At 37.6% G+C, this 20,428-nt stretch overlaps 1 protein-coding gene across 5 annotated transcripts in view; it reads left to right on the plus strand.

Moving 5' to 3' along the window:
* Positions 1–20,428, plus strand: part of TSNARE1 (t-SNARE domain containing 1) — a 420,326-nt gene that overhangs the window by 243,776 nt on the left and 156,122 nt on the right. For 4 of the 5 annotated variants that reach the window (XM_063451002.1, XM_063451003.1, XM_063451004.1 and 1 more), the window contains 2 exons: positions 11,682–12,126; positions 12,559–13,761. The exons of the other annotated variant lie outside the window; for it this stretch is intronic. In XM_063451002.1, the coding sequence (XP_063307072.1) occupies positions 11,682–12,126; positions 12,559–13,118 (1,005 nt within the window). In that variant the 3' untranslated portion in view covers positions 13,119–13,761. Of the gene's footprint in view, positions 1–11,681; positions 12,127–12,558; positions 13,762–20,428 lie in introns of those variants that run through there. 5 annotated transcript variants of the gene reach the window in all.

The following is a 20,428-nucleotide window of genomic DNA, read 5'->3' on the forward strand; positions in this document are numbered from 1 at the left end:
AATTAAGATTTTCTTATCCCCTGCTATGTTAATAGCTTGCTAGACCCTGCAAGAGCCTCCTGTATGTGATTAAAGTTCAATTTAGAGATTGAGATACAATTATTTAAGGTAAATTACATATGTTTGAAAGTGAAACCAGTTTTTTTTTTTCATGCAGGCTCTGTCAATCATAGCCAGGGGAGGTGTGGCTAGGGCTGCATAAACAGAAACAAAGTGATTTAACTCCTAAATGACAGTGAATTGAGCAGTGAAATTGCAGGGGAATGATCTATACACTAAAACTGCTTTATTTAGCTAAAGTAATTTAGGTGACTATAGTGTTCCTTTAATATAGATGAGCTTTATCGGGTTGAAATGAAACAGTCTATGGGTAACTGCGTTCTAATATCTTGGGTACCTTTACAATGAAAATAGGTTTTAACTGCAAGGAAAACTAATTGTATTAAAAATAAAGCATCTTAAAGGCTGTGTGATATTATAAAAATATCTAGACACTACACACTGTGGATGAGCTGTCAATCTTTGAACAGTGCTGTTAATAAACGTGGCATTTTGAATATATAGCAAAATAAATAGTTAATTACGGTACGAATAATAAATATATTGTATTGTCTTGCCTGGAGTAATTATCAAATTCAGTAGATTACTTCAGAAATGGAGTGCAAGCTTTTTGACCACATATTCAATGCTCTTGATACAAGACGGAATCTGATTTCAACTGTAATTTCTTTCTAGAAACCTGATTAGAAAACTGTAAGAAAGGTCCAGCTTGGTGGGTTTGAGGTTGAGCTAGGTATAATTTGTTAGTTACTTGCCAGGTATAGAATGCAGTTGGGAGCTCGGAGTAAAACCTCTCTTACTTGTCATGTTTCAATAATGTTGAGTCCATTCCTACGGGGTGTACATGAACAAATTGTGTTTCTTCATTCATCTAGGAATCAAGACATGTAAGTCTCTATAGGAGGGGTGTCTCGTGATATGTATTGCAAGCTTTGTGCGTCCAGATGTCATTGGTTAATGTATGTCTTTACAAACCGTATGTCTAAAAGGATTTTACGTAGCATTATCCTTTCCTTTCTTTGCTTTCTTGTCTTCTGTTCTAAATGTTGGTTTTCTTCAATAAAGGCAACCAGTGGCATTGGTCTCAATTAATCACCATTCTTCTCAATTTCCTATTTGTCAGTCTACCATATTTCATTTTAAAATAAGATTTTTAAAAAGTTATTGTTTTCTCCACTTGATAACTAAATACTTGATTTCATGAACATGTCTCTATTGATTTCAAACACACACTAGTGTAAATTAATATTTAATAATAATAATTAATTAGTAACCCAGTGAGAGGGATAATAAGCCTCCCTAAATCAAAAAGTGGTCAAGATGACCACATGCAGAATGTCTAAGAATTTATTTTCTCCCCACATTTTTACACATTGTAACCATACTGTGCTAAAAGGTAGTCAGAAGAGGTTAAGGACAGTCTGCCCAAGAACAGATTTGTTTGACTGTTCAGTGGTAATACCGTAGAACCGTAAAGGCCAAAATGAGCAGAGATGTAAATATGGGAAGTTTTGTTCTTTGTGTCAGATTTATATAATATGCTGTTTTCTGTCATTTTATCTTGATCCCATGCCACCACTGTAACATGTTCATGTGCTATCCATGCTTCACTTATATGTTTTTTAAAAGTACATTTTTTTTTTATATATATGGTGTGATGGTGAGTTCAACACCAAAATGTTCCACTGGTTCTTCCCAGCCTCTGATTCCCCATTGCATTCCGTCACATATCACATCTCACGTGCTGTAATGTCAAATGGTAACATGATTGCCCGTAACCTGCCTGTTTTTCCTTCCGCACTGTGACATATAAAATGCACAGATGTAATTCCTATACGCAGGGCAGCTAGCCGTACAAGTGTTAACCTGACAAACTGTGATTTAAAATATGGCCCAGTTTGCCCAGCTGTTCTCTGTACTTTATGGAACACTACAAATGTTTGGCATAAAGCCACTCTATTATAGACCTTAGAATTATAAATACTTTAGTTTTCTTTTATTCTATTTTTTTTTTTTTTTCTTTCTTCAATATACTCTAAACTTTTAAATTAACTTATCACAAAACCGAGGAGAAAAGAGGCAGTCTGGGGAAATAGTTCACCTGTCGAAGTATTGTTTAATCCTGTTCTCTTTCTGCAGCTTTCAAAACCATAATATGCACACAGCACCAAATTGTGTATATTGGTAGATGAATTAGAAAACGGGTTGGATGAGTTGAATTAAATAGATGATTGATGGGTGAAGAGTAGATACAGAAGTGTTTGTATTAGAACGGAGGTAGAGCAAATGATTGATAGAATAGAATGAAGTACGATAATGTGAATTATTGAAGTGGATACTACAGGAAAAATATTCTTTAAATTATTACTCAAATGGAAATAATTACAATTAGTAATTTATATGATGCCAACATATTCTGATGTGTTGTACAGTAGGTAAAACAAGAAAAAAAAAACATTCTAACAAAACCAATTTGACTTAAGGGAACAGTAGGTGAAGAGCTCACAATCTAAAATGACATAATTAGTAATTGCTCTGTATATCCCTTTGCATGTTTCAGTGCATTAAATTGTACATTGAATGCATAAGGCCAAGCAGTGAGGCTGGATTTCCATTAATTGGCAATCCATGTGCGGCTGGCTTTTTTATTATGAGTCCCTGCTGTATGTTTAAACTCCGGCCACTTCTTCTGCTAGGGTTTTCTAAGCAGCTGCAGATGTTCCAAGAGCTGGTTACAGCAATCAAACAAATGGAATGAATGCTAATTAAAATTAAAGAAAAAAGTACAGTGCAGCTCTAATATCTGGATGTTAAGTGGCATAGCAGGGGAGATAAAAAGATCCTACCTGAAATGCTTTGCTTTGTGAATTAAACATAAGATTTCCTCAGCAGCCCATGCCATCTGTTTCCTGTAAGTTTATCAAAGTGTGCTTCTGTTTTTTTTTTTCTTAGTCTTTTTGATGTTAAGTTTGTATTTTTCAAGAGATGATCGTGCAGTCTCTGCGTATGACAAAACAGACACCACACTTTCTTAGTAGTAATGTTGTATTCAGGAGAGAAAACTTTAATCACCATACTGACTACTGCTCTTTGCATAGAATATGATGCTGGGTGCATGCCTGTCTCCTTGCACGTGTGTAAATATCAGTGAAGCCACTGTCCGCTGTGCTGAAATTATACGGCAATCTATACGCACTGCTGCATAAGCTCTGCACACCTTCTGAGGATAATGGAAGGGTCATCAAAACGTCTCTAACAGTTATTGGTCAGAAGAGATCTCTCTTAAAAGTAGGAACTTCAAAAATAAATATCCTTACTTTAAAAAATGATTTTGTTAATTTATTTTATTTGGATGTTCTTTAAACTGTTTGTCCCACCACCTCCATTACGGCATCGAAGATGATTTGTAAAAGTTCTTGAAATAAATTGCAGGAATCCGGCCAGTGAACACTTACCAGGGTTACAGGAACTGTCATAGAAGTGCTTTTTCTGTTAAGAAACAAGTTCAAAACAGAACTTGTGTTATGCAGAAACTGTTATTGCAAAAAAAGCTATCTTTATTGACCCTTAACACAAACAATGAAATTACATTGTAGCTTTCACGGCCATGTAGAAAATTTATGGCAACGATTTGCAAAGGTTTGTAATTTTCATTCTGAGAAAAGATGCACATCCTGTGTTTGTTCATGTGCTAGAAAAATAAATAAATGGGAACCATTACATTTCTCCATTTTCAATTTTTGTTTTGAGAGTCAGAGCAAACTCTGTGTTTTAAAGGGACACTGTAGGCACTTTAAACATTTCATCTCATTGAATTGGTTATAGTATCTGGATTCCCCTGGCACTGTCGTTCCGTTCAACGTTAAAACCATTATCAAGCAGTTTCAACACTAAATAAAGGTCCCTGGGCCCTACTGAATGAATGTCCCTAACTACCCACAGTTCGATTCCCACTGGAGGTGTAGTTAAGGCAGAGATTACACACTTTTTTCTAGTGGGGCTGTTATTGGCTGAAACACTCCATGGTGGCTCATTAGACCAAGCAGCATAGAGGGGGATGGACTCATGTTTGGCATTACAGCATGTTTAACGCTCAATGAGGGATGGCACCAGGGTCTCCAGAAACTATAACCACACCTTTGAGATGAAGCAGTTGCAGTGCCTACAGTTTATTTTGAATCGGTTGTTGTGGCGAAACCAACCTCGCCACTATGAAGTGGAGAAGCCTGGTTGCTCGCCTGCTTCCTTTAGACTATGGACCAGACTTGAAAAAGGTTTATTTCCCCTGCAGAAAGGCTTATTCGTGTTTTCTGCCAGGGTGTTCGGTACCGAACAAACTACCGTACGAGGGACCACCTAGGAGATGGAGTGTGCTGTCAATTGACCGCCCAGAAGCTGCGGTTAACCGCAGCTTAATTGACAAACGCTGGGTGGCCTTTGTTCTTCAAGCTAACCCGTGGCGGCGGCCATCTTAACTCCCGAACAGCGGTGTTTTGCCGTCGAGTGTCTGTAACTAAAATCGGACACTCGACTAAGCAAACACCGCTGAGACCTCCAGACTTCCGTGGATTCGTGCTGCAACTACCGAATGAGCCGCCGTTCGGTAGAAAGACTAAGGTTCACAAAGGGAATCCAACAAACCCAAGGAAACCCACAGATGGCAAGCCGTTCGGGACTTTTTAATACACTAACAGAGACCGACCGCAAGGCCAAACCTTATGGAACTATTTTCGGTTACTTTGCCTGTGCGGTCGGTCAATACTTTAAAGCCCCATAACTCCCGAACCCTTTACCCGAATGGGCTGATTTTCACATATGTTGTTCCCCCAGACTAGGGCTATCTATATTTGTGGATGTACCCCAAGTATTTAGGGTACATCCAAGACTTGGGTAAAACTATGTACATGATAATTAGGTTAACTGTTTATCTGAGGGGAGGGGATGTGTGGGTTGTACCATGTATCTGATTGGTTGTTTTATGCCTCCCCCTGGGTGTGGCCTGTATGTGCACAATTGTAATAAAAACCAGGCTGGGTGTGCCAGCACCTCAGATTCTGCTTGACCCTCAAACCGATGTGTCGTCTCGTTTTTGGGGGAATTGGATTGTATGCTGACTGCCAGGAGTGTAAGCGGATTGTATGCTTTTCCTGTTCGGCTGATTCCAGGGTTCGTGTGTTTCCAGCTTGGGAGATTGGTGCTTGCAGTAGCTGCCTGTGTATCTGGAAAGGGGGATATCGCCTAAACTGGGTTTTATCCTCTTGTAAGTGAAACGGTCCGTTACAGTTGTCCTTTTAGTGGACTTTGAAAGACACATTAGCCTAAAATGGAAGCCCTGTTACACCCACTATGAGTAGTCCCAGAAGATTGGAAGTTAGCGAATGTTGTGCCCATTCACAAGAAAGGTAATAGGGAGGAGTCGGGCAACTATAGGCCAGTAAGCCTTACTTCAGTAGTGGGGAAAGTGATGGAAACCATGTTAAAGGATAGGATTGTTGAACATCTAAAAACACATGGATTTCAAGATTAGAGACAACATGGGTTTACTTCAGGGAGATCATGCTAAACTAATCTTATTGTTTTTTTTTTTTATTGGTTAACTAAAATTATAGATCAGGGTGGTGCAGTAGACATTGCTTACCTAGATTTCAGTAAGGCTTTTGACACTGTTGCACATAGAAGGCTTATCAATAAACTACAATCTTTGAGTTTGGATTCCAATATTGTTGAATGGGTAAGGCAGTGGCTGAGTGACAGGCAACAGAGGGTTGTAGTCAATGGAGTATATTCGAAGCTTGGGCTTCTCACCAGTGGGGTACCTCAGGGATCTGTACTTGGACCCATTCTCTTTAATATTTTTATTAGTGATATTGCAGAAGGTCTTGATGGTAAGGTGTGTCTTTTTGCGGGTGATACTAAGATATGGAACAGGGTTGATGTTCCAGGAGGGATAAGCCAAATGGCAAATGATTTAGGTAAACTAGAAAAATGGTCAGAGGTGTGGCAACTGACATTTAATGTGGATAAGTGCAAGATAATGCATCTTGGACGTAAAAACCCAAGGGCAGAGTACAGAATATTTGATAGAGTCCTAACCTCAACATCTGAGGAAAGGGATTTAGGGGTGATTATTTCTGATGACTTAAAGGTAGGCAGACAATGTAATAATGCTAGCAGAATGCTTGGTTGTATAGGGAGAGGTATTAGCAGTAGAAAGAGGGAAGTGCTCATGCCATTGTACAGAACACTGGTGAGACCTCACTTGGAGTACTGTACACAGTACTGGAGACCATATCTTCAGAAGGATATTGATACCTTAGAGAGAGTTCAAAGAAGGGCTACTAAACTGTTTCATGGATTGCAGGATAAAACTTGCCAGGAAAGGTTAAAGGATCTTAACATGTATAGCTTGGAGGAAAGACGAGACAAGGGGGATATGATAGAAACATTTAAATACATAAAGGGAATCAACACAGTAAAGGAGGAGACTATATTTAAAAGAAGAAAAACTACCACAACAAGAGGACATAGTCTTAAATTAGAGGGACAAAGGTTTAAAAATATCAGGAAGTATTACTTTACTGAGAGGGTAGTGGATGCATGGAATAGCCTTCCAGCTGAAGTGGTAGATGTTAACACAGTGAGGGAGTTTAAGCATGCGTGGGATAGGCATAAGGCTATCCTAACTATAAGATAAGGCCAGGGACTAATGAAAGTATTTAGAAAACTGAGCAGACTAGATGGGCCGAATGGTTCTTATCTGCCGTCACATTCTATGTTTCTATGTAGATGATGCTGAATAGCAAGGCTGCTTCAATGAACCTTACTGTTACCTTTCGATAGGCACCACATTAGTCACAGAACGCCCAGCAATCCCTAGCATGTGCATGCACACAAATACCAAAGAAAAGAAAATGTTACTTGCGCTTTCTCCTTAATCCCTATGTATATTTAGACAAATGGAGGTCATTTAGTTGCTCCAATGGCCATTGGAGGGAATGCCCGCCTGCCAACGTCATGGCAGACCCCCTAAGCGGGTCCTAACACTGACCCTTCAGCCTGCTTCCTTGAGCTTCTGGCAAAGATATCTCTAATGAGACAGAAAGGGGTATTTTTTTATATGCACACAAATACCTTTATGCTTATGATACAGCAGCATAGGCTAAGAAAATCAGAAACACTATAATGGTTATATATTTTTTTTTTCTATGATATCTAGCGATTTGGCAAGGATAACATGAATGAATGAAACTGTATTTCCCGTTAAGAGAAGAGCAGAGTTATGAGACTAAAGAAGGCAGAGAGAGGGTTCATAAATTGACCTTAAGGTTTCACACTGAAAATGCAACTCACTAGGGCGAATGGGAATTCTGAGCGATGGCTGGCCGTTAATTTGCTATTAAGCTGATTTTATCTTTAAATTAAATTCATGACCAGCATGCTCTATGTATATCTAATAGGCGATACTATTCCAGTCTTTTTCCCCCCTTTTCTGACCTTTTACAAAGAAGCCCTACTTTGCTGACTGTCCTATTGGCTGGGACAGTGACCAATTGGAATGACATTTACAAGATTAATGTATCATGCATTTATCTTGTTTTCCAGTTATACTGCCCCCCAGGCTAGGATGGGAACGTTGCATAGATTTATTTTTATTTAAGGCTTTATTATTAACAACTCAAATCAGCTTTGTCATGAAATAAACGTTGACCCATGTAGCAACGTGCTGCGGACAGTTTATTTAAATGGCAAAGACTCTAATATACTACACAATTATCTGTATATTTTTCTGTTTTCTTTTTTTATGTACACTGCATTGGAGAACACAAAGGATAATTGTTTTTGAATCACAGGTAATCCACTGTGTTCTCACACTCAATACAGTGCTGCACTCTTAAAAGATAGAAGACCCAAGGAGTGGCAACACCGATTGGGCCTGATATCTTTTTTGTATTTTGGTGATTATCTTTGTATGGTGAGTTGTGAGGAGTACCCATAGAGTGTATACAGCAGCTACAACTTATTGTTCATAACTATTATTCAGTGCCACTTATTCCACACCTATTGTAAATATATTCTACTTTTATATATTGGTCAAACACCGCATGTAATTTAAATCAACATTCGCAGAGCTGTGTGCGCGGGGTATGTACGTACACCGTAATACGTAAAGAATGTCTGGGAACGCATAGACTGACGTGGCTTTTCTCAGTAGGTTTCAGAGTGCACGTATGTTTACCCAAGGCAAAGCCAGCATTGAATTTGTAAACATGATTTCCTCCATTGCACTATTCAATCCCAGTAAATAGCAATACAAACGCTTACTCCTTCTCTTTTTCTGCCTTTCCTGTGGCTTGGTACTGTATTTGACAGGACCCACAGGAGCTATACCAACAAATTTGGTTTCCATCTCAAGAGATGTAACCTCTTAATCTTTAATTTCTATTTTAAAATATATTTGATAATGGAGTATTGAATACATAAAATAACAAATTTCCCAGCAAAAGGGTGCAGATAATATATGTACCAACTTAAATTGAGTTGTTGATTATTTTTTTTTTCTTCACCAAAATTGATTTTATTGAGTCTTCATTTTAGAAAACAAACAGCATAAGCAGAAAGTCATACAAAGAAAATAAAAAAATTCAAAAATAAAACAATAACTGAGGCACCTGACATTCATTTAAAGTACATGTTTTTAGGTTTTTTTCTTTAAGGTACCTGATTGTATAATTGTCATTTTCTTCCAACAAATTTATACTCTATACCAGGGGTTACTGACTAGTAGTGTGTGATGTACTGAATGATGATTGTTTTGGAAAAATGTGGGCTGTTGGTGAGTGATGACAAGGAGTAATGGAGTGCTTTGTGTAAGATTTGGGAAACGGTAGGGTTTTTTGTGTGATTGTCGAAATTTAAATTAATTTTGCAAATCATATACCAGTCCAAATATATTATGCTTTGCAGTAAATTGGAGCTAACGTGCTTTGTTTCCTTGCCGAAAAACCCTTTGTACAGTGCTATGGAATATGCAGGAGTTTTATAAAGTACGGCAGTTTGAGTTACCATTATGACACATTAATCCCTTGTGGTATATAAAGTGGAGAGCTGTCATTAGGTACAAAAAAGTGACACTTTGCAGATTACTCTCAAAACACATAAAGAAATAGTAGTTAATTTTGAACCACCACCCCCAGACACACGAAAAAAAAGAATTCTCCCCCATGTGTCTAAATTTGATCTTCAGGTGTAGGCAGTGGTCAGTAGATATGTGCAAAAATTATTTTTAAGCGATTCATCTGAATAAAATTCCTGGTAATCATCAAACAAATCGATTCATTTGTTTTACTTGTGGAGTCTTGAGATGTGATTCGTAATAGATTAGTTCTCATATTGATTAACAATAATTTTATTCAGATGAATCTCTTTTAACTAATTTTTGCCCGAGTTTAATGGTTAGTATTCCTTGACAAATTAATGCATTCATCATATGTGGCAGGTGAGGTTTGAGTGGAGGGTAGCAAAATGAGATGCACACATAGCAGAGCATTTTATTTCAAAATATCTGGCAGACCGGCTACAGCTAACCATGTAAAGCGCTGATTGGACTTATTGTAATTGTCCACATTTGCCTTTCGCACATTCACTACGGAACACAGGTACGGACCATTTCTAAGTGGGCCTTTTATCAAACCTAGAGCACTCCCTGTGCTGGTGATGATATTTTAGTGCATCATTTAAAGGGGCACTCTTGGCACCAATACAATTTTATTTGCATTTGGCCTCATTAATATGCTGCATTTTAATGCATGCTCACATCTTTATAGATTGTGCACAAAAAAATAAAATCTATGTTTTGCAAAATGCGTCTTGATGTCTCCAGCCAGTTATTTATTTTAGGGGCTGAGCTGTGAGCATACACTGAGATGTTTTTCTGGCATGACAGGGCCTGTAGAAGAAGCAATTCTTCTGGTTCAACATTCTGCAAAACATTATTTCTTATACTTTTTTTGCAAAAACTATAAAGAATGTGCAAGCAATAATAGCATATTAATGAGGTCAAAACCTATAGAATGCATTACGTTTCTATTGGTGACCTGAGTGTCCCTTTGAAAGGCTACTGTGGGCAACATAACCACTTAATTGTAACTAAGTTATGGTGCGAGGAGGTCCCAGGCACCAACATACCTTAAGTGGTTAAACAAATACCAAACGGTTCAATCCCAAACTCTGAAAGACAGCGCCTGATATCTTTACCCCTCAACTTCCTTTCTTGGTCCATGGCTTCAATCAGAAATCCTCAGACCAGACTGGTAGGCTATAAAAAAAAAAAAAAGGTCCATATCTTTTTCACTCACTTTTCTGAATTGGTTGCTAAAGTCTGAGGCTTTCTGATTGAAGCTTTGGACCTAGAAAGGAAGTACAGAGGTAGAGTGAGTTCCTGAGTTTGGGGATAAACCATTTAAAAAATATTTAATCCTTTAAAACACTGTGTTTGGTGAGAATAGCCCTTCCTATCCTGCCCGCCCATCCAAAAAAAAATATTAAAATAGCGATAAACTCCCCTCCCTTTCCAGTTCTCCCTCAGCCCAATGATCTTCTTCTATTGCTGCCCATGCTTTCAGGGCAAGGGTGTATGAAGAAAGTTGGCTGAGGGGAGGACATAGGCGTCATAGAGTGGGGGGGTGCCATCTGTTGCTGTGCGTGCTGACAACAGATGCCAAATATTCTTAATATTAACATTAGCAGGCCTGGGCTCCTAATGTCGCCCCAATGATGCTGCTGGAGGTGGAGCTTCACCTCCAGCAGCAGAGACTTTAAATGCTGTATGTGCATTGCTTCATATCAAAACACTGCACTGCAGTAATTTGCAGTGGTCATGGTGCTTCAAGTAATCCTTTGAAGTAAGGTCCACTGATAATAACGTCTTTTATTGCTAATATAATACATTTGTATTATGTAATACCTTTTTTATTGGACTAACATAATTTTTTAATGACATGCTTTCGGGAGAATGTTGGTAGACAAAAAGATATATGCCAGAGATGGAACTATTACTTAGAATAGTTACTAGCAATTCTTACAGTATAGATACAGAAATTGATGAGTCGCACTGTACATGTAACATGTATCTTACATTATTGGGACATTCACGGCAGGATCGTTTTATCGCATTGTTTTATAATAATGACATTGAGGAACTTCGGACAATATTTTGCGTTAATGCAAGTGTAATGTATGTGATAATGTTGTCTTCATCTGTGTGTCTTGTGGACCCATGGTTGTGCAGGCATATATGAATTGTTCATTTCATGGTCCAATAAAGGACTTTATTTGGAGATCTAGCACCAAATAAAAGCCAGGCCTACTTTACTAAGACTTTAAAAAGATAAAGGTTCGTACAGTTACTGGGCCTGACACAGCTCATTTTCATTCATTAACATAAACAAGACCATTTCAAATATTTTATTGAGCTAGTTTAGTTAATATATGGGTGTCTACCTGATTCAATTTAAATGTATGGATGCTTAATTTTGTTTGTTTACATATAGTATTGTCAACATAATGTGTATTGGCTGTTGGAATTTAGTGTCAAACTGCACCTTCTTGTTTCATTTTACAAGAGGCGCAACCTTAGAATGGCCTGTGCACCCAGGAAGAGAAAAGAGAAGTTTTCTCCCCTTGAACTTGAAATTCTGGTGGCTGAAGTGACCAAACATCACTCTAAGCTTTACGGAAGTGAAAGGGTCAACCTGAGTCAACCAGCAAGAGAGAGGATTTGGTTAGAAATTGCCAAGAAGATTAATGCTGTAGCAAGGTCACCAAGAACAACCAGGGATTTGAGAAGACGATGGGACGATATGAAAAGACGTACTAAAGAGAAGCTAGCTATTATTAAGCGAACAGTTGTGACTTCTGGTACCGTAAGCAGAAAGTGCAATTCGATCTTGCAAAATGATGCAAGCAGTGATGTTTACCCTGGGTTTGGCGGAGAAGACGATGATGATGATCACGATGAAATTGATGTGGAAGTTGATACCCCACACATAGCTCTGGAGCTTCAGTCAGGTAAAAAAAACATCTAGAACAGCAGGTTCATTAGCATTTTTATTTATTTTTTATAGATTTTTTTTCCTGAATAGTGCTTAGTGATATTTGTTACTGTATGTTTTTTTTTTTTCTTTTTTTTTCATTTCTGTAAAAGGACTTTTGTATTTTAGTCAGCTAGTCTACTAGGTGTTTCACGGTATTTACATGGTCCGCAAATATTCAAAAAGTTTGACATTCTCAGCAAGTCGGTATAAATGCCTTGGTGCTTTGTGTTGTATTTCCTTGCTGTCTTTGAGTGCTTAGTTGTAAATATGTTTTATTGTATATTGTATTATGTAACTGAATCAGAGTGGTGTTTCTTTGTAAAACAAATAGCTGTTTAATTTATTTTTATTTTTTTATAATTTTTTTTTTTTTTTGTATTTTTTATTTTATTTTTAATTCCCACAGATGAGGAGGAAAATGGCCCCGGTTGCACATGGGTGCCACTAAAAACTATAGAGATGCCTGTAGCAGCTGAACACGATATGTCAGATCATCCTGTTATAATTCAGACATCTGCATCTTCTCCTTCACCTCCTTCCTCTCCACAAACTCAGCCGAAATCTACTTATGTGAGGCGACTTTCACAGACAACTCCGCACCAACGCAGGAAACACGAGGTTTCAGAGTTTGAAAAACAATTAATGGAAAGTCAGCTACAGCAAAATACTCTTTTATCTTCCTGGTATCAGCAACAAACGTCACTTATGGTTCAGCAGAACCTCGTCCTGGAGAACCTTGTGGAACAGAGCAGGCGTCTTGCTGACAATGTAGAGATGCTAAATAGGACCTTGGAAAAACTAGTGGACAGTAACCATTCACGTAAAGACACTGTACATTTTGTACAAGATCGGAACCCAGGGCCTCCTGCCCGTGCATCTCACAGGATAGCAGGCGGTGAGCCAGGGGCACCCTCGGGCGTCGAGGTCTTTTCTGGTATGATCCTTAAAGTTGAGGAGGAGATTTAAAACATTTCATTTTACGGAAATCAACGTAAATGACTTTGACAATGAATCTAGAACAATTTTTATATTGACCATTCGATATGTTTTGTTTTTCTCCCCCCGCCCCCTTAGGTAGTTTATACCTGTTAGATCGATATTGGAAAAAAAATCTTCCCTCAATACGATGCATACATAGAGCCATTTTTGTAGATTGTGAGATACGTTGTGCATATTTTCTAATTGAATTTATCGGTTTGTGAGGAAATATTTTGTATGTGTTCTTTTTATTCCAAAATAATATTTTTCTTACATAAATTTAAAAAAAGATAAAAAGTAAAAAATGTCATATTCATATTTATCATACTGGAATAGATAGGGTTTTCTTTTTTGTTTGTTTCTGACTGAATGTAATACAGAATCACTAATATTAACTCAAGGAATTGACTTTGCAGGTAGGAATTTGAGGCACTGTAAAGCAGCATTGAATATGTCACTCTAAAACAAGGGAGCATAGCGTATTATCACACAGAAACATGGCTAAGCAATATCTTAGAGAAACATGCAAGGGGTGATGATGGGAGTGGGGGGCTATAATCTCCGTAAGGCCCAGCTCAAGAAAACAGAATATATTTTATCAATTTTAAATATACAGAAGTTATACTAATTTCTAATTACGACACATCGTCAAAAAGCCCTTGACTCCAGTTATCCTTAAAGACAAATCACAAGCTAGGGGCGGGTGAAAAGAAGCAATCCTGTAATGTCCTACAATTAAATAATACTATAGTTTTAAGTAGCGTTGTCACGTGGGATAGCTGCATTTTTGGAATGGTGACATTTCTGTATTTAGGGAGGAGAGGGATAAGGAAAGTGTATTTCCCAAAAGCTCTCCCTCCTCATTGCCACTATTCTCCTTCAACTCCTGGAAATGAAGGTACCAGGAGTTGCATAATCTCTTGCATGCTTCCGCATGAGTAAAAAATATGGAAAATACATCCACAAGATGGTAAAGAACCAGGGTTCATACATTAGCATAGTCCCAATGCTGTCATCTCTCTCACTAGATAGGTGATATCTATCATTTGAGTGCTTTGGAATTTCAGATGAATGCTGGAACATTATGTAGGTTTTTTTTTTCTTCCTATTATTAGTTTTTATTTTTTGTCTTTTGTTTATTTGTATAAAATACTCAGAAATGACAGCGCCTCTTTAAAACAATCAGTATTGCATTCATGACTCCAGGAGAGTGTGATTCATCAAAGCTTGACTTCCCTGAATACCGAATCTAAATATCCTAGTGGTGAGATTGCCTCTAATACAAGAAGGTCTTAGTTTGTCACTCTATGGTTTCCATGGTTTCCATGGAGAATTGTGGGGATCCTAGTTGGGCACATGATGAGTCACAATTCATGCTCTAGTAAGCTGAAATGTAATCATGTTGCACATTTCAATTAAAATTACCGTAGATAGAACGCCTGTATAAAACATGGATTATCCCCAAGAACTAATCGTTAAGTCCTTTTTTTAAACTAATGTAAGTGAAACAAGTGCTACATTTATGATACTTTTATTTTGCTTTCCAATATTTGGATGTTTTTATTTCACCTCTGCAACCATTGTGTTTGGTAATGTCTCATTATAAAGTTTGCATACACTTCTACAAGGTAAATAGAAAGTAAATTATTCTGAATTCTTTTAGTGTTTACATTGGATAATTCTATCTTTAGGACTAAAAGAAGATTGTGAGGCAGTATTGTAAAGAGTATTTCAAAATGATTAATTAAATACACTAATAAGCTATAAGTTCTCCATTGGCCTGCCATAGCATTCAAAGTCTACAGGGCCCCACAAAGCATACAAAGGGATTATTGATAAAAAAAAATAAAAAATAGAATGACATATAGATGGACTCTACAGAAAGTAGATGGTTGAATCAATGTAATGCTGACCAGCAATTTTGGTAGGTGAGTGAGTAGGTAAGTGTGTGTACTGCTTTTAATGAACGACAACTACAGTCTTTAATCTATCGTTCACTACCAACAGCCACCACCAATGTCCTCTGTTAAGTATGCGCTAACTGAAAACTATTCTTTAATAGAATAATATCTTCATGGAGTTCTGAAAGAAATGTGTATGTATATTTGTTTCTGATTTATTTTTATGAAATGTATTTTTTTTTTTAAAATCATACCTACCTTTAGAATATGACATTCTTCTACTATACACACGCACCTTGGGTCAGACAGTGTTTGAAAACGGACATTCTCTATGGTCTTTCCTGCTTCACTCCCTGCACAGAAGCCGGGAAGACCATAGAGACTATTTGTGAGTTTTCAAACACTGTCTGACCCAAGGTGGATGAATATAGCAGAAGGATCCTGTTGCATAATACAGGTAGTGATGAGTATTTCTCATTTTTTACATATACTCCATTTTAAAATATTTCCTTTCAAAACTCGATGAACGGATTATTATATTTAAAATAGTTTCCAGGTGACATTTGTCATTTAAAGGAATTACAGTAAAGTACTACTGTACCACAGACAGGAAATGACACTTCCACACTAAACAGCACCCTAGTTTAATAAAAAATATAAATATGTTTCATTTTAAGGGATAGTCAACCTAATAATAAGTAGCCGTATTCATTACCACATTATTTGGACATAATGGAGCAGTAGCATGGTCCACGCATTTAATCAGAAGCCTCTTCACCTCTACATCAGTTAGAGGTAACTCGTCCTTTGGCCAAGGTGATGTTTGAGTACACAATGCGGACGATGAAAACACCCAGCTTGCGGACTACTTGTTAGTCTGACTTTTTTTTTTTTTTCTATGTTCCTAACCCCTCGCCTCCCAGGGTTAAGAAATGTTTTCCCTTCCTTAAAACAAACAAAATAAAAACAAACAAAAACATGATATTTTTCTACTACTCTAAAGTTGAAATATTCTTAAATCCATCAATGACTGCCTTTATAAACATGTTGCCTAAATCAATTAATTTATTATTTTATATTGTTTATTTGTTTTTGTTTTTTTAAACCACAGATTTTCTGGTGTTTAATAGTCTGTTGGTTTCTGTTAACTAGCTGAGGAATTTTCCAAATGAAAATAAGATTAAAGATTAAATTTAAGACAAACATTAAGTTGGGAAATTGACCAACTCACACCTGTATGTGGTATTTTGCTAAATTCATTTCACCATAATGCTATGTTTCATGAAAGAAATGTATTTATTTTATTTAAGTTTTTATTCATGGATTGGTGAATGAAGACAAAAATCAGAAACCAGAATAACCATCATTTTTACTATTTACATGGTACCAGTTTTTGTTAAGCTATATAAACTGGCATTAAAGACAACTTTCAGAGGCACGTTTTGCAGAACACTTCATTATTAATATTGTTTTGTCCTCCCTTCACTTCTTTCTTTCTACTTCCTGCCGGGCAGATTTTTTTATAAAAATCGTAATTAAGGTGTTTTCATAAAAACATTTGTTCATGTAAACTCCAACTTTAAACAAAATGTATAAATTGCATTTTTTATGTATGTATGGACTGGATAATAATTTTTTTTTTCAATTTTATATTTGTTATTTACTGTTTTAACATTTTCATTTACAGTGTTTTTTTTATTTTATTTTTTTTAATGACTAAAATCATTATTGAACTTCAGTGCTGTGTAGCTTTTTGTTCACTCCATAGTCCTTATTTTATTTGTAATATTTTTTATTTTATTTCTTCCCATTTAGGTTGACTATACCTTAAATTGTTGACTTTTGGAATGTTTACAAATATTTTTTCTAATTTCTACAAAATAAGTGTATTTTATCAGTGTACTACAAAGAAAAAACAAACTATATTATTATTATTATTATTATTTATAAAGCGCCCATAAATTCCGCCTAGGTGGGGTTGATCACCACAATTCAACCCAACCTAAGTGGGAGTGGCTGTTCAGTGGAGCTACTACCAGCACTATCCTGGGCTTCTTCCCTAATAATATAACTCTCAAAAAAGCTACATGAGACCTTCCAAGAAGAAACTCACCTTTCTGGTAATAGATGGAAACTGCCCAACCTGTCCCTGTCAAGAGTGTATAATGTATCATAAAAGATGTAAATCTAAAGGCAGCTCTAAAGTTAAACTCGTATCCATGTCTAAAGAAGGCCAGGTAGAACACATATTAATTGTATCTCTAGTTCTCCGTAATGCAACTTCAAAAAGAAGTAAACCGGGCCACTGGTTCAGAGTAAAACACCCCTGACTAAGCAAAGTGCTCGTCGGGTAGTTTGTATTGTCTTTAGATTTTTTTTTACTTTTAACTTTTATCACTTTAATTGTAGGATGCATTTTTGGACTAAACTTTAGTAGTGGTTGTGAGGTGAAGGCAGGACTGTAGGTTATGGTATGGTAGGTTGCCTAATATGTTGAGGCAACTATGGTATGGCGCTGTTGATGTGGCCATCCGCCTATTCAGAGTTCCAACACAGATTACTAAGACATTGTTTTCCTCTGCATGTTAGGATGATTTGTTTGGTGAATTTAGACTTTTAAAACTGCTGTATATCTGGAATATTTAAGGAAAGGACAATAGGCCGCCATCCACACTGAGCGACTGAATGAAAATATACAAATCAGTGGATGTGCACAAGAATAAAATAAACACTTTAGTTAAGTAAAACATTAGACTTTCAGACCAATGAGAGAGACTGGAAGTGGGGTTTCAACCTATATGTGCTCTAGCTATTTTGTTATCTTCCTTCATTATACATGTAATTGTACGCAATACTAGGAATAGTCTGTACTCTAATCTATTTTAGCCACCAAGATATGTAAATATGTAACTTAAGATTTCTACTCACAACGTTTAGAAACACAGAATGTGACGGCAGATAAGAACCATTCGGCCCATCTAGTCTGCCCAATTTTCTAAATACTTTCATTAGTCCCTGGCCTTATCTTATAGTTAGGATAGCCTTATGCCTATCCCACGCATGCTTAAACTCCTTTACTGTGTTAACCTCTACCACTTCAGCTGGAAGGCTATTCCATGCATCCACTACCCTCTCAGTAAAGTAATACTTCCTGATATTATTTTGAAACCTTTGCCCCTCTAATTTAAGACATTGTCCTCTTGTTGTGGTTTTTCTTCTTTTTTCTTTGTTTAGTCACTGAGTCTCTTTCATGATACAATATATACAGTCTGACAGGGAAAGGTTGGGCAGTTTCCATATATTACTAAAAAGGGGAGTTCCCACTTGGTAGATTCCCTTAAGCGTTTTTGTGAGTTATTGTATCAGTGCAATTTTCCTTTAAAGCGGGCCTTCATGAGCAATTACATGGTCATGTATTTAGGACTTTTGCCCTGCGGATTAGTTCACAGGAACCTGCAACTTATTATTATTATTATTATTATTTATATAGCGCCAACAAATTCTGCAGCGATTTACAGTGGGTGGACAAACAAATATGTAGTTGTAACCAGACAAGTTGGACACACAGGAACAGAGGGGGTGAGGGCCCTGCTTAATGAGCTTACATGCTAGAGGGAGTGGGGTATAGTGACACAGTAGCAGAGGGATTGAGGGCCCTGCTCAGTGAGTTTACATGTTAGGGGGAGTGGGGTATAGGGATACAGTAACAGAGGGATTGAGGGCCCTGCTCAGTGAGCTTACATGCTAGAGGGAGTGGGGTATAGTGACACAGTAACAGAGGGATTGAGGCCCTGCTCAGTGAGCTTACATGCAAGAGGGAGTGGGGTATAGTGACACAGTAACAGAGGGATTGAGGGCCTGCTCAGTGAGTTTACATGTTAGAGGGAGTGGGGTATAGTGACACAGTAACAGAGGGATTGAGGGCCCTGCTCAGTGAGGTTACATGCTAGAGGGAATGGGGTATAGTGACAGTAACAGAGGGATTGAGGCCCTGCTCAGTGAACTTACATGCAAGAGGGAGTGGGGTATAGTGACACAGTAACAGAGGGATTGAGGGCCCTGCTCATTGAGCTTACATGTTAGGGGGGTGGGGTATAGGGATACAGTAACAGAGGGATTGAGGGCCCTGCTCAGTGAGTTTACATGCTAGAGGGAGTGCGGTATAGTGACACAGTAACAGAGGGATTGAGGGCCCTGCTCAGTGAGGTTACATGCTAGAGGGAATGGGGTATAGTGACAGTAACAGAGGGATTGAGGCCCTGCTCAGTGAACTTACATGCAAGAGGGAGTGGGGTATAGTGACACAGGAACAGAGGGGTTGAGGGCCCTGCTCAGTGAGTTTACATGCTAGAGGGAGTGGGGTAAAATGACACAAAAGGTAAGGATAGTATTAGACTAATGACAGTTGCAAGAGAAGAAACAGTCAGGAGCTATTAACAGTTTAATTGATATGCTTTTATGAAGAAGTGGTTTTTTAATGATTTTTTTGAAGGAGTGGAGACTGGGTGAGCATCCAATGGAGGAGGGAAGCATGTTCCACAGGAACGGTGCAGCCCTTAAAAACTTGTAATGGTGCTCTGCTGCTCTGTGGAATGTTTGGGGAGGTCAATAGATGTCCTGTCCGTGCTGCTGTGATACGATTGATAGGCACTGAGCAATAATGAGTCGGGTATGATATCTTATGTTCTCCCTGACTCATCTAGACACACAGACCAGCAAGGAGCAGTGTTTACCAATGGAGCCAAATACTGGACAACAGGTATCACCTACTCTCCCACATCACAAGGTTACTCAATTAAAGAAGAAGAGAGGATAAAGGGAGTAATAAAATAAGGGAATGGTAACAGCTAATAGAGGGATTAAAGAATGTTTATAAGAAAATGTATCTAGAGAAATGGGAAAAATAGCAGTAGAATAGGGGTGCATGGATGAAAGCATAGAATGGGTTGTAAAGCAACATGGAGATAGACTACATTGGGAGAAACTAAGAATGGAATATTGGAAATCCGCCTCGAATGCAATGGGAGAGAAGGGAAAACTACTGGAGAGAAAGAAAGTCGGGTGAACTCTAACTGAAAGGTTTTATAGTAAAACGTAACTTGACACTCACAGGTTTATTCACGAAATGCAAAATTAAAATCCAAATTTTAAATCTGAGACTAGAATAGAATTAATAGAAATTCTCCATCACTTGTCACAGCTTGGCTTTTTTAGCATTAAATTTGACTTAATTTTGAGTTTGGCGAATACTGGGAACCACAAAGCAATACTGGTATTAATCTGCTATAATATCCCCATACAAAACGCCTCTTTATGTTTTTGTTAGCTGGATAATGCTGCTTTATAGTGTATTCACTTTTTATTGCATTTCTGTAAATCAGTTAGCCACAGTGTTAC

Source organism: Pelobates fuscus, chromosome 4 (assembly GCF_036172605.1).
Source record: "Pelobates fuscus isolate aPelFus1 chromosome 4, aPelFus1.pri, whole genome shotgun sequence".
Lineage (NCBI taxonomy): Eukaryota > Metazoa > Chordata > Amphibia > Anura > Pelobatidae > Pelobates > Pelobates fuscus.